The sequence below is a fragment of the Micrasema longulum genome, unplaced genomic scaffold (assembly GCF_059751315.1).
Source record: "Micrasema longulum isolate JH-2025_06_02 unplaced genomic scaffold, ASM5975131v1 h1tg000166l, whole genome shotgun sequence".
In the NCBI taxonomy this organism is placed as follows: domain Eukaryota; kingdom Metazoa; phylum Arthropoda; class Insecta; order Trichoptera; family Brachycentridae; genus Micrasema; species Micrasema longulum.
In genome coordinates, this window is record NW_028277371.1 from 80,591 (window position 1) to 96,288 (window position 15,698).

At 34.9% G+C, this 15,698-nt stretch overlaps 1 protein-coding gene across 8 annotated transcripts in view; it reads left to right on the forward strand.

Moving 5' to 3' along the window:
- The window catches only part of Rbcn-3A (rabconnectin-3 alpha), a 99,710-nt gene that overhangs the window by 45,469 nt on the left and 38,543 nt on the right, over window positions 1-15,698 (forward strand). For all 8 annotated transcript variants that reach the window (XM_088242822.1, XM_088242824.1, XM_088242819.1 and 5 more), the window contains 12 exons: window positions 16-288; window positions 1,412-1,603; window positions 3,199-3,350; window positions 4,275-4,338; window positions 7,136-7,210; window positions 10,129-10,254; window positions 10,967-11,114; window positions 11,663-11,863; window positions 12,273-12,494; window positions 13,563-13,741; window positions 14,644-14,781; window positions 15,185-15,300. In XM_088242822.1, the coding sequence (XP_088098948.1) occupies window positions 16-288; window positions 1,412-1,603; window positions 3,199-3,350; window positions 4,275-4,338; window positions 7,136-7,210; window positions 10,129-10,254; window positions 10,967-11,114; window positions 11,663-11,863; window positions 12,273-12,494; window positions 13,563-13,741; window positions 14,644-14,781; window positions 15,185-15,300 (1,886 nt within the window). The remainder of the gene's footprint in view (window positions 1-15; window positions 289-1,411; window positions 1,604-3,198; window positions 3,351-4,274; window positions 4,339-7,135; window positions 7,211-10,128; window positions 10,255-10,966; window positions 11,115-11,662; window positions 11,864-12,272; window positions 12,495-13,562; window positions 13,742-14,643; window positions 14,782-15,184; window positions 15,301-15,698) is intronic.

A 15,698-nucleotide genomic window follows, 5' to 3' on the forward strand; every position in this document is an offset into this window, starting at 1 on the left:
TGTTTGACCTTCTAGGCGATGAAAGAATCAATCACAGCCAACCGCCCCATTCTGCGGAAGGCCTCCTCACTGGCCGCGCCCCACTTCCAGGAGGAGATCCGCTGGAGGAAGCTGCGCTCCATCGAGCTGCACACAGCCGACGGCCTGCCCCCGCTGCCCATGCAGATCTCATGGGTCCGCGACGGCATCCTCGTGGTGGGGATGGACTCGGAGATGCACGTCTACTCACAGTGGAAACCTGAACCCAACAACTGCGCCAACAGCACTTGGCATCACTTCATGCATCAGGTAACAGCTTTGTAGGATTTTTGCTTGTTGATGCGAGGAGCTCCTAAAGTTGGAGATGGCGGAAGAATGTTGATGCTTCGATTGAATAATGTAATACAGAATCGGAAATGGAACGCGAGAGTGACACTCAACTGTCTCTAACTGAACTGAATTATATATATATATTTATTTATTTGACGGACTTATGCAATCCATTCTATCGATGGTAAATACAATTTCTTATAATAAATACAGGGATTAATAAAATAAAATAAAAGTTAGGACAAAAACAATAAAAATTACTACCTCAAGACAAGATCCGGTCTATCTTAGTGATTTTTTAAATCTGTTAAGACTTGCACCAAAAAAGTCCAGATCTTGTCTCAAGTTTACAATACGACACAATCGGGACATTGGTGCATGCAAGCCATAGTTTGTGCTGTGTTGATCGAGGAACAGCACATTATTATTTTGCAACCGGCGGTTAGTAACTACTCCACTAAGTACTGACTGTTTTAACTGATGGTACCTAAAGGTGCTACTGCTTATAAAGTTATTGTCCATGGGGTTCTCTTTACTTCCTAGTGGGGAATCGAATTCATTTTTGTTTCCCCGACTGTCAGCAATTTGATATCCGTGCTAGGTAATCAATAATTTTGATGTTTTGTTTATTTATCGTTTACACTCACGAAATGTATGATTTACCTACAGTGGGCATCGGTTTCCGAGTGAGTCCCACAACTTAATCATCAGTTGACCTAATTACTTTGTCATTATGTCACTTTTTAACTCCGTCATTTGAGTAACTTATTTTCTCCATCATCGTAACTTAATTACTTATTACTGAGATATTTCGTAGATTATTGGATAACCTACTTCATTATTATGTAATTTATTTACTACGTCATCAGATTACTTATCAACTAATCCATCATCGAGTAACTTACTCTGTCATTGTGTAACTTACTACGTCATCAGATTACTACTCTCGTCGGGCGCCTGTTTACTTTTTCCGTCATTGAATTACTTACTAAATAATTAAATAACCTCAGTCATCTAGTGACTTTTTCCTTAACATAATTCTTTAAATTATGACTTTTCTCTACTCAAAAGATTTTTCTGTGGATTTTGCATGCTATCACAGGAATCTGACGATGGGCCGGACACACGAGACCTTCGCGATGAAGACCTTCGCCCGAGCGGAGAGAGCAGAAGACGTCTGGCCAATGTCTCCTCCATGCCGCACTTGTCTCGAGTTTCCTCCATGAACCTGCAGCTCATGGATCGAGAGGCCAAGAGGCGTAAACCAAACCAGGCAGCAAACACTGACCACCAGGTATGATGTAAACAAATTTCTCACCTGAGAAGAATAATAGCAAAAATGCCGGTTTGCAAACATCAGTATTATTATCATTGCATTAAAACCTCATTTTTACGTTCCTCGGTTGTACACTTTTTTGTTGCTCTCTTGAAAAATGTGAAAAGGGAATTTTTCTATATGTTGAGACCAGGTCTTGTAGTAGCTTATTCCAAAGATCAACCTCCCTATTGCTCAGGAAATGCTTCCATGGGTTTAAGTTGAATCCGATTTTCTCCACCCTGTAATACTCTGAAACCAATATTAACGTGGAATCCAAATTTGATTTTTGATGGAGATTTGGTAACATTTTCCTTCGACAACTCTGGGACTGTCAGCACAGCCGATAACTGTATTATTTTTCATAAACCATATTGAAGTGTACGCTGCGCTATAAAAATGAATGGAACTCCGGTTTTCCGAATCTCTCCACAATGTCTAATGATGGTGTTAACTTTGTAATTGAAGAGTGATTTTTCTAAGAGTCCCAAGTCAAAATTTTAAAAATTCAAAGTAAGAATTGTAATCCCAATTAAAAGCTGCATAACCAGTAAGAAAATTTGTCCTCTGTCACTAAATCTGATACTATAAAGCTTTAAAATTTCGGATATTTTCTGAAAATGCTCTCAAAAATCCTTATTTTAATAAGAGTGTTGATCATGGCAAATTACCATGGTGTATTTAACCTTTCGCTTACTGTCCTAAAAACACCCGCGCATTACGGTGCTGTGTAGTCACTACACATTAAAAAAATAAGAGGTTTAAAAGGGAAAAATGGAATATTTATAGGGAATGGCTTAAATTAACCATAATTTAATTCAAAGATGATAATTTTTCAAATCTAACTGCTGAAAACATGAAAAAACCATTGGGTATCGCTAAAGACTCGCGCGAAACATGCACCCGCGCCAACTTGCCGAGAGCTACTAAGTAGCTAGTACTGGACTACGCGACTGGACATGTAGTGGACGTGTAACGCCAGGTGATATTGGTATACTGTGAGTATACTTTTGATGATATTTGTAATTTATCCCCGATTTCCGATAAAATGCTTTTTTTTGTGCCTAATAAGTACTTATTATTTAATAACAAATTATGTCAGTCGATACGTAAATGTGTAATGGAGGAATACTGAAAATCTAAACCCAATATTTATTATATTTATAAAGATATTATAGTTATTAGACACAATGTGTACTAGCTACACATCACCGGGGAGGGAGGGTTAAGTGATCTGATTGCATGACACTTTGATATGTTACATTAAAAAAACCACTGGATGTAATGAAAACCGACAATTCACAAAAAACTATTTTTGTCTAAATGATCTTTTTTGACTGGCCGCTTTGAAAAATCACTCTTCAATTGATTTTTCTTTATGTGTTATTATGTTCGTTTGATAAACAATTTATCGCTTCTGATGCGCGCCGTTGTCATATGGTCAACAATCACTTGTTGCACGCATTGTCGGTAATTCATATGTTTTGGGAAGGGGTGAGTCATCAGGACCACGGGTATCAAACATTTTTCATTTCAGTGAATTCGGTGTTTTTATAACTGATTTTTCCCATCAGCCTCTCCTTGACTACATGCCGGACTATGGACTGTTTGAGGCGTCCCGCATGGCGTGTCCAGTACTGCCCCAATACCACCCCAAGCAACTCATGGAACTACTCAATAGCGGCAAGATTAGATGGGTCAAGGCTATTCTGGCTCACTTGGTCAGGTGAGAAAACTCATTGTGCCTGGGTTAATATGTTTCAACGGCTTAAGAAAAAGGATGTTATATGAAGACATTGAGGTATATAACTAGAGTAAACATGAGCATTCAAAATATGTTCCGTCAACCTGCGGCCAATTGGCGTATGTTTGATAGAACGACTTCTGACTTTAGTCTGTTGCGAACATTCCCCAGCTATTTTTCTCCTTGCAATTACTAAAATGCCTATATGTACGCTAAGATACTGCACAAATCGATCTGGATAAAATAGAAAATGCGATGGTATCACCTTTCACCGGCAAGCAATGTTTTTATCTTAATCAATACTTGTTTAAAATAGTGATTTTAATTTTAAAAAATGTTTTCATATTTTACTAGTCGTAAGCTGTCTCTAGTCTCTATCATGGATAAACAAAAACGATAAACAAAGATGACGCGTACGCGGAAGGGAACGACATACTGAATAGAAATTACAGTAGATCGATGTGATATGACCTGACGATACTTGCTCCCTTCGCTGTCCATTCCCTTTCCTTTGGGGATGACTTTTTAGCTCGGATTTGCACGGAGTGTTGTCTCTTTATATTATATCTCAATGTATGAAGATGAATTTTCAATCCATAGGTACATATGTTCCGGTGTGTCCGATTTATCATAAAAATACTACTGTATAAATTAGCCAATATAAATGTGTGAAACCTTAAATAGGTCACAGTATTTTAAAATATATCTAAAAAATAATATTTTCATTCTTACAATTTATTCAAATTTCGGGACCATTTTCAACTAGTCTCAATAACTGAGCCCCAATCTGTTTTAGTCTGTCCAGTTATCATTCTCCGACAGACGTCATCCGCATGTCAAATGATCCTCGGTCGTCAAATAAAGCACTGTTTTTAAATCTTAAATTGGTTATTTATCATGGCGCAGATGTCTCGGTGGTAATCTGAACTCGCGAAGCTCGGCCGGGGATGACGACAGCATCACGAGACAGGTAAGTGACTAGTCTACCTTACGCATGAACTGACTGGCTTCATTACATGCACCTTGTGATCATTGTTAGAAACAAACCACGCCTCCGTGTCTATCATTTGTATTACCTCTCAACCAACTAGCACCTTCTAACACTTAACTTCTTTACAGTAATTATAATATGTGTTATGTGATGTTTTCTAGTATCCAACGTGTGTGTGTGAATAGATAGCTTTCTTATGCTTTAAAAATAGATTCTTTTGTGTTCTCAATATATAGAATCTTTATAATTAAATATTTTGAAATGTTAAATTTGTGTTTCTAGTGTACATACATTAAAATTGTCCAGTTTAACGTTGCATTTAAATTGTTTAGATTTTTTTATCAATGTTAGTTGTGTATGAATTAAAACAATGACACACATATTTTTGTAATGTGTTATGTAACTTGGTTATGAGTTATCTCGTAAATTTATGAAAAAATCATTCTATTTTATTTTAAATCTGAATTCGATAAATCTCTTTCTTAAATTTTGACCACTGAATCAATTCACTTTTAAAATCTCTACATATATGTTTTTGTTTTTTTTATTTTACTCGTCAAAGGGTATTAAAACACTTATGTAGGTTATTGTTTATGTTTGTTTTTCTTTAAATTATAAATAAGGAATACATTGTGTAACATATATTATAAATATTTTTTTGTAATGGAAAAAGTCATGCCAGTGTGTATTTATTCATTTGTACTTTTCAAAAGTTTTTTGTAATCAGATTTTCAATTAATCTTTTTCATATGCCCCTTCTTCTGCACAGATTTATTGCTTTAATTTTGTAAGTAATTTTCATGTATGAAATGTTTAATACATATTATATTTTCACATAATATGGCTGATATTTTTTTTGTCTTCTTTACGCATATTTAAACTATTTGTTCCTGAATTTCGTTTAAAAAAAATTAAAACAATGCATTATTTGTGCTTAAAGAAATGAATACTTTAAATTTGATCAATTTCAAAGTTTGCGATGGCACTATTTTAAAATCATTTCTCTAGATGACCATATTTCTTTATTAGTAAATCATTCATAGAGAAACGTGAAATGAAAATGGAAAACATTTCAAATAATTATTTAAAAATCAACTTACTCCAAACATTTTGATTTCTCGTTTCATACATAAAGTCTGTGTTTTCAAGTCTTCTTATAAATATGGCAGTATGTAATAGTTTGCTTGATATCTCTACATACTCAACTCACAAAGGTCCGCAAATGTTTGTTTCTGAACCCACCTTGATAGAATCTAATGCAATTTTTGAAAAATCCCCAAATTACTTAAAAGTATGCCTTACCATGGTAGATTAAAAGCAATAAGACTTACATCATTGGAAGAACGACGGAAAAGAGGGGACTTGATCTCTATAATTACTATGACTGCCCCCTGCATGAGATGTATCAATTATATCCCAACACAAATTTACGGGGTCATAACTGGAAGCTCTATCGTCCCCAATTCCACCTCAATCCCAAGAAAAACTTCCTTTCCAGCGGGGTAGTTTCAGACTGGAATAAATTGCCAAGTCTAGTTTTCCATTCCATTTCGGTCACCCGGTTGAAAAACTGCTTTGATGCTTTTTTGAAGGAAGAAAAACGCATACAAAAAGCAGTACACGAGATATAGGCGCATCAGCAAAGGCTGCCTGCCTGCATAATGAATAATAATATTTTTTTTAAATCTTCATCTTTTGCCACTCCTACTGGAGGTTGGCAACCATAATTCTGAATTCATCACGATTCTGGGCCAGTCTAATCAGCGCTGCTGCATCTGGCACACCGAACCACTGCTACGATTTCTGAGCCACGATGCTCCTTTCCGTCCCATACCCCGCCTGCCTTCTATCTTTCCTTCCATAATAATCTGGAGGAGGGCATACTTATCACTCCGGAATATGTGACCAAAGTATGAGGCTTTTTTTCTTTTGACAGTGGTCAGTAACTCCCTCTCTTTGTTCATGATGCTTAAAACCGCTTCATTGGAAGCACAATCAGTCCATTAGATTCAAAACAGTTTTCTACAGAGCTAAAGTTTGAAGGCCTCAATTTTAAAATATAGTGTGAAGTTGAATTTTATTTTTAACTTCTTTTTTAGTAATACATATTCCAAAGATTTTTGAAATAATGAAAATGTCTTTTAAAATTGTATTTGAATTAACTGATTTCACATATCTCTCACTATTTAGCACCAATGGATGCTAGTATAAAAAAACTTTTGGAACATATCTTATTGTAGATTGTAAAAATCTTTTATTCAATACTCTTACTTTATAAATAACTTGTGTTAAGGCGTGTTATTTACAAAATTTATTGTAATTGTAATTTCAATCTGCATAGATAAATAATTTATTTTATAAAAGTTTATATTTAAATTTCTCCATGTAAACATATGCTGTATCTTCAAATAAAATTACATATTTTCAATTTAAGCACATCAGAAAAATAATTGAAAAATTGCGAAATGTTCAAAATTTTATTGCAATTACATTCACGCGTTATATACTATTTTGAAAAATATTTATGCAGTTTCTTGAATAATCTATTGGACCTTTGTGTTAAATGTACAGCTTAAATTGTAAAATCTCTCCCTGCAATCATCGAGTGTGTGAGATAACTTTGACTAGTTTTGCCTTTGAACTGTCCCAATATCATTCTATCTGTCCTGTCCATTATTCGCCGCGTTCAAATCTCACCGGAGATTGGGGGAGAGTGGTTAGAGATGAGGACTCGAGCCGCTGTGCTGTCTGCAGTACGAGCATGTTTAATTTTCAGCGTGGTTGGTCACGATCCCGAACCCTCTCTGTGTCTTATGTAGCCGGGGCGGCTTCACCACTGGACAACGCTCAGGTAAGTCAAACATCCTTTCTCCTGCCACAACCAATGTTCTCTTTATGAATCATACGATTATTGAACCATTACTTAAATATACAGATGTTTGCGCACTAGGAAACTTGCTTTAATTATTGTTTTTATTTTTCGCAATATTATGAATTAATTATTTCCCATTGAAGTTTTTTACCCCTTTTAAACACAGCCAATTTTATATAGAATGTGTGAAAAACCCCATGCAAGTTTCTAACAAAAATGGTTGAAATTTACTAAGTTACAAAAACCAGTATCCAACATAAAAACTGTAGTCCTTAAAATATAGCTTGATTAGATGACAGCTGTCTAACTAATTTCATTAGTGATGGGAAATTACTGATCACTGATCAAATCAATTTTATCAGTTATTTCATGCAATCATGAAACTCTGTTTCCGAGAATTGATATAAAAAACGCAAAAACAAGAATATTATAGTGTGTTTGTTACAATTATTCACCAAAAAATGAGACATTTATTCTTTTTTCATGAACAACATCAAATGAATTTTTTTTTTATTCAATCAATTTACATTGATCAATTTGTCCCATCTCTAACGTTTTTGCAAAATGATAATTTATTGGGTTTATTTTAGTTTTAAAGCTGATTTTATATATTAATGTTGATTTATGTGTCAAGCATTGTATAAAAAAAATAAATCAACACGCCAGATACAAATGATTTTTCAAGTGTCAATATAAATAACTCCTTTGACAATATTTTGAGTTTGTCCAAATTTTTGTAGACAAGGACTGGATTCAACTCCCTGGGGAGCTGTTTATATTAACACATAGAATTGAAGGAATATAGATGTTCAAATATGGGCAGAATGGTGAATGTTACACAGTGTGTAAAGTGGCCACTTAAACCAGCCATTGACAGGTCATAAGCCCTGTAGATGCCTAGACTTCTATATTACCTTCTCTTAAATGTTCTTCATCTCTATTGTAATATGTTAACTCCTTTGACGTTACTACAAAGTTATGTCGTTACTTTTTCTGACAAATGTCATTCTAATCAAGCTATATTTTAAGGGCTATAGTATGAAATCTTTGAAGTTATCAATCTCCTAGGATTTTTCACACACCAGCTGGGGCTGATTATTAAGGTTAAATTATAATCTTTTGACCCAGTCTTTCGAGTGATTGCCTCGCTTATTTTAAGTTTAAATTGCTTTTATTCGTAATGTACCAACAAATTTACCATGTCCGATTTGCGACTGATTGTAAGAACATCCAGAAAACATTGGTTTTGCTCATTTTCTTTCAAAATTTTCTGTTCATTTTGGAATTGATTTTCGATTTTGGAAAATTCTTATTTCAAAAATATTTTTTATCAATTCCAAAATGAATACATTATCAGATGCTATTAGAAATGAACAATAGTTTCTTATTCATTATATTTTTACATCCCAAATCAATCACTGCTATCATTCTGCACTCCCATGTCCAGTTTATGTTATAACAATCTGTTTTGGTTGTTATATTCTAACCCTTATTTGCGGAGCCTTGTAACTATGCCGCTCTAAAAACAAAATCCTAACTTCTCAAAACATTAATTTAGTATTTCTGAAGAGATGAAATATTACTACATGGAGAGCTTATTCTTAATAGCATGCTCGTTACTGTGCTATGAAATTACTTGTTATTTATCCGTTATACTGACTGTCGCTTTGCAACACATCTATTATTTATGCCAGAGAGAAACTGTATTTTGAAATCGTACATAGTCACTACACTTGTGTGTTAGTCAATGTGGACCTCACAGAATATTAGATTCTTTGGCCGATAGTGAAGTCAATATAAACATGCACCTCTGTATTTTATTTAATGTAAAGAAACACCGCTATCTCGATGCTTCATGAGCATTTTGTCGCTGAATTTGCACGTAGATTGCATAAATCTTGAATGACCATCATGTGATGAAATCAACACAACTTTTATTAGAATGGTTGATCTCATGTTTAAACATCATCTTTAGTATATTCATTCATCATCAAACAGCATAGATTTTTCAGGAAACTGGCGTATTTATGTATGTATTGAAGAATATATGTTTGGTAATGTTGACGATTAATTTGTTTTGTGTAAATATGAGCAGTTAAGGTGTCCAAATAGACAGGTGCTGGAATTCTTCCAAATATGAAGTATTGATCTTGTGGACCGTATACACATATTTTATTTCATGAGGTAATGTTATGAATTTTATCTGTGACGACTGACTGATCTTTACTTGGCTACGGACAAAACGATAGAGAGCTGGGTGACTCATTTGTTACCCATACTAAAGAAATGGTACCCACACATGTTAACAATTCTTTAGTGTGGCAATTATAAAAATAATAAGTATCATGTTATTGTAATTAAAAACTTTATCTATCAAACTCAAATATCAAAAATTTTAAAACATTCCACTTTTTCTTGTGTGAAAACATGTAAATCAATATTTATTCAGAACAGTTGATGTATGCTGTTTATTGTTTATCGAGCCATGATTGCTACATCATAACCGACAAAAACAATATTTTACTGGAGAGTAATATTTCTTCTCTAATATTAAGGAATATACATACTGTAAAAATCTAATTTAGTTTTAAGTTTTTCTGAACATTTTTTTTCTCGGCTTAAAAAAGTCAATATTTTATCTTGATTAAGTAACTTTCATATATATGTATATTTTTTTTGTACATCAATTAATAAAACTACATTTAATGAAATGTATTGAAAATTTGGAAAAATATAAGTTTCATGTATACACTATATTTTTTTCTCTTATAAGTTTTTTGTTTTCTACTTTCCACGTTGTTTGTTAAAATTTTTCTTTTGTTAAAAATCCCTTTGTTAAAACATTTATCTATTTATTCGAGTGAAATGTATACTAATGTTGTACTACCCGTCCATAGCAAATTCCGGAAGAACTACAACTTGATTATACAGAAATCAATACAGTCCCGCCTTTGCCTCTGTGGACCCTTCTTGTGGCTGATAAAGAAAGGCCTGGACACCTGACCACCAAGCAGGAAGCCAAGGTTTGGACTTTTTTTTTTGTTTTGAAGACTAACAGATATCTTATTTTCATTGAAATATATAAAAACTCGTACCGAAAATCTTTCTCTAAATTTTAACCAATAATTGTTATTTTTCAGGTAAATTTAATTGTGTATTACACATTTGTTTATTTGTTTCATATTTTATTTATATCAAAAATTAAGTTTAGTTTTTGGTTCAAATTTTCAACACTAGGGTTTTATTTACAGATCTTGTACTTAATGAAAATTCAACAGATCACAGTCTCTTGCGTGTGAGAGGTTCCTTATCAAATAGACATCATATTCGTGAATGTTAGAAATTGAAGGAAATATTGATGTTCGATGTTAGACAATGTACAAAATAAATCAGGTTATGGTCCCGTGGCTAGTGTTGCGGACTCACGGATCAGAGGTCAAAGATTTGAACCCCACTCTACTCCAACTTGATTTCCGTTTTCTGACAGTAAGTTATTTACAACTCGTTGAATATGGCCACCAAAATTGAAATATTTGGGTAAATTATAAGATCGCTAATATTTATTTAAATATATATATTTTTTTAAATCTTATTAACAAACTAATTATAGGTTAACTAATCCTGTGAATGCCCTGCATTCCTTATTAAGTTTTTAAAAACGTATCAACATCTATTGATTTTTCCATTTGTTATTTTTTTATTGTTCATTTTCTAGTCTCATTTGTAATTCTCCAGGATTATAATGAGCTATTTGACGGCAACCTTTCCGGAGAAGATGATCTTGATGAGCTGCTGCAGGAGGAGCCGGATAGTCCTCGGAGAGGTGATCGAAGGCCTTCCGTTCCTGAGAGACAGGGCTTATCACATTTCGGGCCTAGACAAGGTGCGTTAGAACTTTTGAAGATGTTTTCTAGCAGGAAATGTAAAAATATGTATTTACTATTTCCATTCCTTAGCCCTTCAATCCTTGGTCTTTAAAGATCTAGGCTGATGTTTGTGACAATAATATTTTAACTTCTGAAGCTATCTTTATTGTTTTATATATGAATTTTAAAAACATTATTTTTCCCCACTTTTTCATTAATCGTGTAATAATATCATTGGATCTTAAGTCTCTACAGGTTATTATAATTTTCACTGTTCATCTTTTAAATTTTAAAACTTATGTAATGCATGTTGTATCAAAAATATTTTATACTTTATTAAAAATACTATCATTGAATATCTAGTACGTTCGCAGCTCAAAACTGGTGGTCGTACATTTAATGCACATTAAAAAAATGAATTCTTATGATGTGCGGTCGACTAGATTTTTTTTATTGGGGCGACTGTTCCAATAGTGGAAGACTTGACAAATCTAAAATTGTTTCTTAAAGTTAGACGTGGAGGAGTTTGAGCTTTACTTCAATGATTAATTTCTTTGTATTCCAGGAAGAGCTTTGTCCCGTCTCCTAACGCACACCCACCTCCCCGGCCTGAGTTCGCTGGACCAGATGCATCTTCTCGCATTAGCTGACACGGTGTCCACGTGCAAGACTGACTTTGCAGAGAGATTTGCGATAGACGCAGCCAAGACTGCCATTTCCAAAGAGAACCTGCAGGGCACTCCGCAGGGAGATGATGTTGGCACAGGTAATGAGGAACATTGTACTGAGCTTACCAATGATCAAATGTTACAAATTAGTAACAATGTTATTTCACCTGTCAATAGCTATTAAACGTGAAATCGAACCAGAATCCTGGACTGTTTTTGAGTCGATGGGTACTCTCATAGTGTAGTGGTTGGCGCGTTTGCCTACCATGATTGAGGTCCTGGATTCGATTCCTGGGAAGGTAGATAAGAAATATTAATTTATAAGGTGGTTTTAAACTGTAATATTTCACTGTTGCTGAATTGGAACCTTACCTTTACGAGATGGATTTTGAGCTCAATATCAGAAGTTTGATGTTTGTACTCCGATCTACCTTAACTGGATTCCCATTGCGTTATTTACGATCAGTTGAAAATGGCACAAAATCAAATAAAAACTTGCATTTCCAGAAGCGTTGGATGATTGCGGGCTGCGTTTCCTCCTGGCCATGAAGCACTACGGCTACCTGCTGCGCTGCCTGCCCCTGGGGGCACGCGCCCCCCTGCAGCGTCAAGGTGTGGGCAGTGCCAACATTGCCTGGGCCTTCCACTCGGACAGCGCAGAGCAGCTGCTCGTGCTGGCCCCCGGCTACGCCAAGTCCCAGCCCAAGTGGGCCACCCTCAAGGAACTAGGTGAGCACGGCACTTACTGGTTGATGGCAATCTACTTTTTAAATATATAATTTAGTCGCCGGCTGTAGTCTATTGTGGCTATTGTTCTTCTGAAGAATAGCAATTCGAACTCTTTCTTTTGTGAAACATTTAGTCACCATTGTGGCAATTTCCATGAACAATGTTGTGTTTAAATATAAATACAGTAAAACTCCGTTTATCCAAACTCCAGGAATCCAGATTGCCAAATATCCAAATCGTTATCAGAAAATAAAAAATATTTGAGTTTGATTCAAATTATTTATTGACAATTTTTTATGGAATTCAGACTGGTCTGAAGGTGCCCATTAGAGGGTGAAAGCGCTAATTCATCGAAGAAATTAGCGGAAGTGTACCAAATATTTTTAATTAGTAACTTATATCTTAATATAAGTTATTTATTTATTATATATACCGCCTAAGCCAATTCAACAGTTATATGAAGAAACATAAATGCAAGAAACTGAACTGATGGTATACAATATATTCATAAAAACGAAAGACATAAGACTTCGAGCTAAACCATGCCAATCCAACTTCATCGCACACTATTTAGTCGCGAAGAGATCTACGAAAAGCCGGAAGATCTATCCCAAAGAATTCCAAGTCGTGTGATGAATTGACTAATCCACAAATTCTGGACATTAGGGCATTAAAACAAAAATTGCTCTTGGAAGATTTTATAAATAGCAGATTTTGACTTCTGGTGACACGGTTGGGAACATGAAAAGAAATTGATTGCATCAGAGATGGGACATCACTTATCGCATTAAGTATTTCGAAAATGCATATAAGGTCCATTTCAGCTCTACGTCTCTCCAATGAAGACAGATTAAGAGATTGTTCTATTTCAAGTTATTAAATCATCGCAATAGAATTTTATCAAGAATAGTCAATAAATAATTTAAATCAAATGAAGTGTGCTAGTACAGCAAAATTGACAACATTATACAAAAAGTGTAAGCAATGGAGTTGTTTTTATATTTATTTAACTGCGCAATTAACTTTATTTATTCATTTTATTGATCATATTCGATGTTTGATATTCAGGTGCGGGGTGGTGGGTGCGGACACCCGAACTGCTGCGGACTTGTATGGAGAGGGTTGCCCGCGCGGCGTACCAGGCTAAACAGGATCCTATGGATGCGGCGTTGTACTACCTCGCCATGCGCAAGAAAGCTCTTCTCTGGGGACTGTTTCGTTCCAAGAGAGACGAAAAAATGACCAATGTAAGTAACTACACAAATCTGCACAAGTCCAAATACAATAAATTAATTATCTGAACGACCATGTTCTGTTGTATTGGCCTCTGTGGTGCACAGACCTAAAACTGTATTGCCTTCAAAGAGTTCAATTTAAATATGTAATTCAAACATGACCACTGTTTTTTGGGCCTCTTATCACGCAATAAAATAAAACTTATATCATTTCAAGACCTCGTCCTAAAAACATCAAATGTCCAAAACTTTCCAAAATGATATTAATGGATTTTATTATTCTGTCTATGGGTCCATACAATCGCTCTTTCCAAATATTTCTAAAAAATTCATAGGTACCAATTTCACTGTTAAAAATGCGGTGTTTTTGTGAAAACCATGGTATTCAGTTAAAACACTTTCCTGAAAAATTGTTGGTTGGTGACATTTGAGGTTTTTTAATATTTCATAATCATATTTCGCTCTATTTTTCACTTCAGACAAATGAACCCTTGTGCTAATTACTCAGAAATTACAATATGTTTAGTAATCAACATTACCCGCAACTTGTTCCTCAAAATTTGTAAAACATATCTTCGTTCACCCTTGGAGAATACCTACTATATCTGGAGTCCCTATTTTAAGAAAGACACAGTTGAAAAAAGTCCAGAGATAGTCAACGGTAGTTTCTCTAAATAAAACTGAAGTTAAAAACAATGTTCTCTGTGAATAATAACCGTCTTCTCAGAGGTCATTCATTAACATTAAACAGTACCTCCTTTACATCTAACTTTAAAGAGAACTTCGTGGTAAACCGAGTTGTGGGGCAATGGCTTACCGGAAATGTGATTGGTGCACGCTCAGTAAATGGATATAAAAACCGCCTGGATGAACACATAAATTTATAATGTTTAATAATATACATTTTTTTCCAGTTCTTTTCCAACGATTTCACACAAGATAGGTGGAGAAAGGCTGCAAAAACAAATGCGTATGCACTTCTTAGCAGGCAGAGGTTCGAGCATGCTGCTGCATTCTTCCTTCTTGGTGATGCTCTGAAGGATGCTTTGGAGGTTAGTATGAAATACCTGTCATCATTCTGATTTGCTTTGTTCTCGAAGAATCTGTGAAAATTGAATTAGTAATATTCATAACATCAACTCCTCACTTGTTAGAAGTTATGCATTAAAACTTGTTCTTATAATTAAGCTATATAGGCAAATATCCCGTGCCATCTCTTACACACATCTCACTGCATTTTTTTGAAAAACATTAAAGATGTTTTAATTCTTTGACTATATTGTAATCGACTGCTCTGTATAGTCAACTATATTTTTTTCACAGACTCATTAAATCCATTTAGTTACAATAAATACATTTTTGAAACCACTTTGCTGATGACAATTTTTTGGGATTTAGGAATATCAACTGACATTGTTTTTCACATTTCAACTTACACATAACATTACATTACAGGTTATATTGACTCGTCTCAATGACCTACAGTTGGCAATGGTGGTGGCTCGACTTTATGATGCAGATTCTCAGATGCCTGATAGCTACAAGCAGTTAATTTATGAAGAGATACTTGGGTGAGTACTAAAGGCAGTAATAGCTTTGCTGAATATTACATTGTTCGTGTAGCGAATGCACTACCGTATTCAGTGAAATACCGCCCGGTCCACTGGTTGTTTGTAAGGCAGTGAAGTCTAGGGTGACCCGATTCCGGCTCAGTAAACTTTAAGATGTAATCGGTCTTTGGGCCTAAGGACCCTTTATTTCAGACCTTAGTGTCCAATCGCTGTTCCGGTAAATGATCGTAGGACCCAATTCCAAGGTACTTCCATCCTCACCCAGCACCAGTCTAGCCACGAGCACGCAGCCCATAACATAATATTAACATTTCTGTTACGTACCATTGTTATATCCTGCTGCTAAATGCCTCAGTAAGGGTAAAAACAGCCCCGCAAATGAGGGGCCAGAACATTTC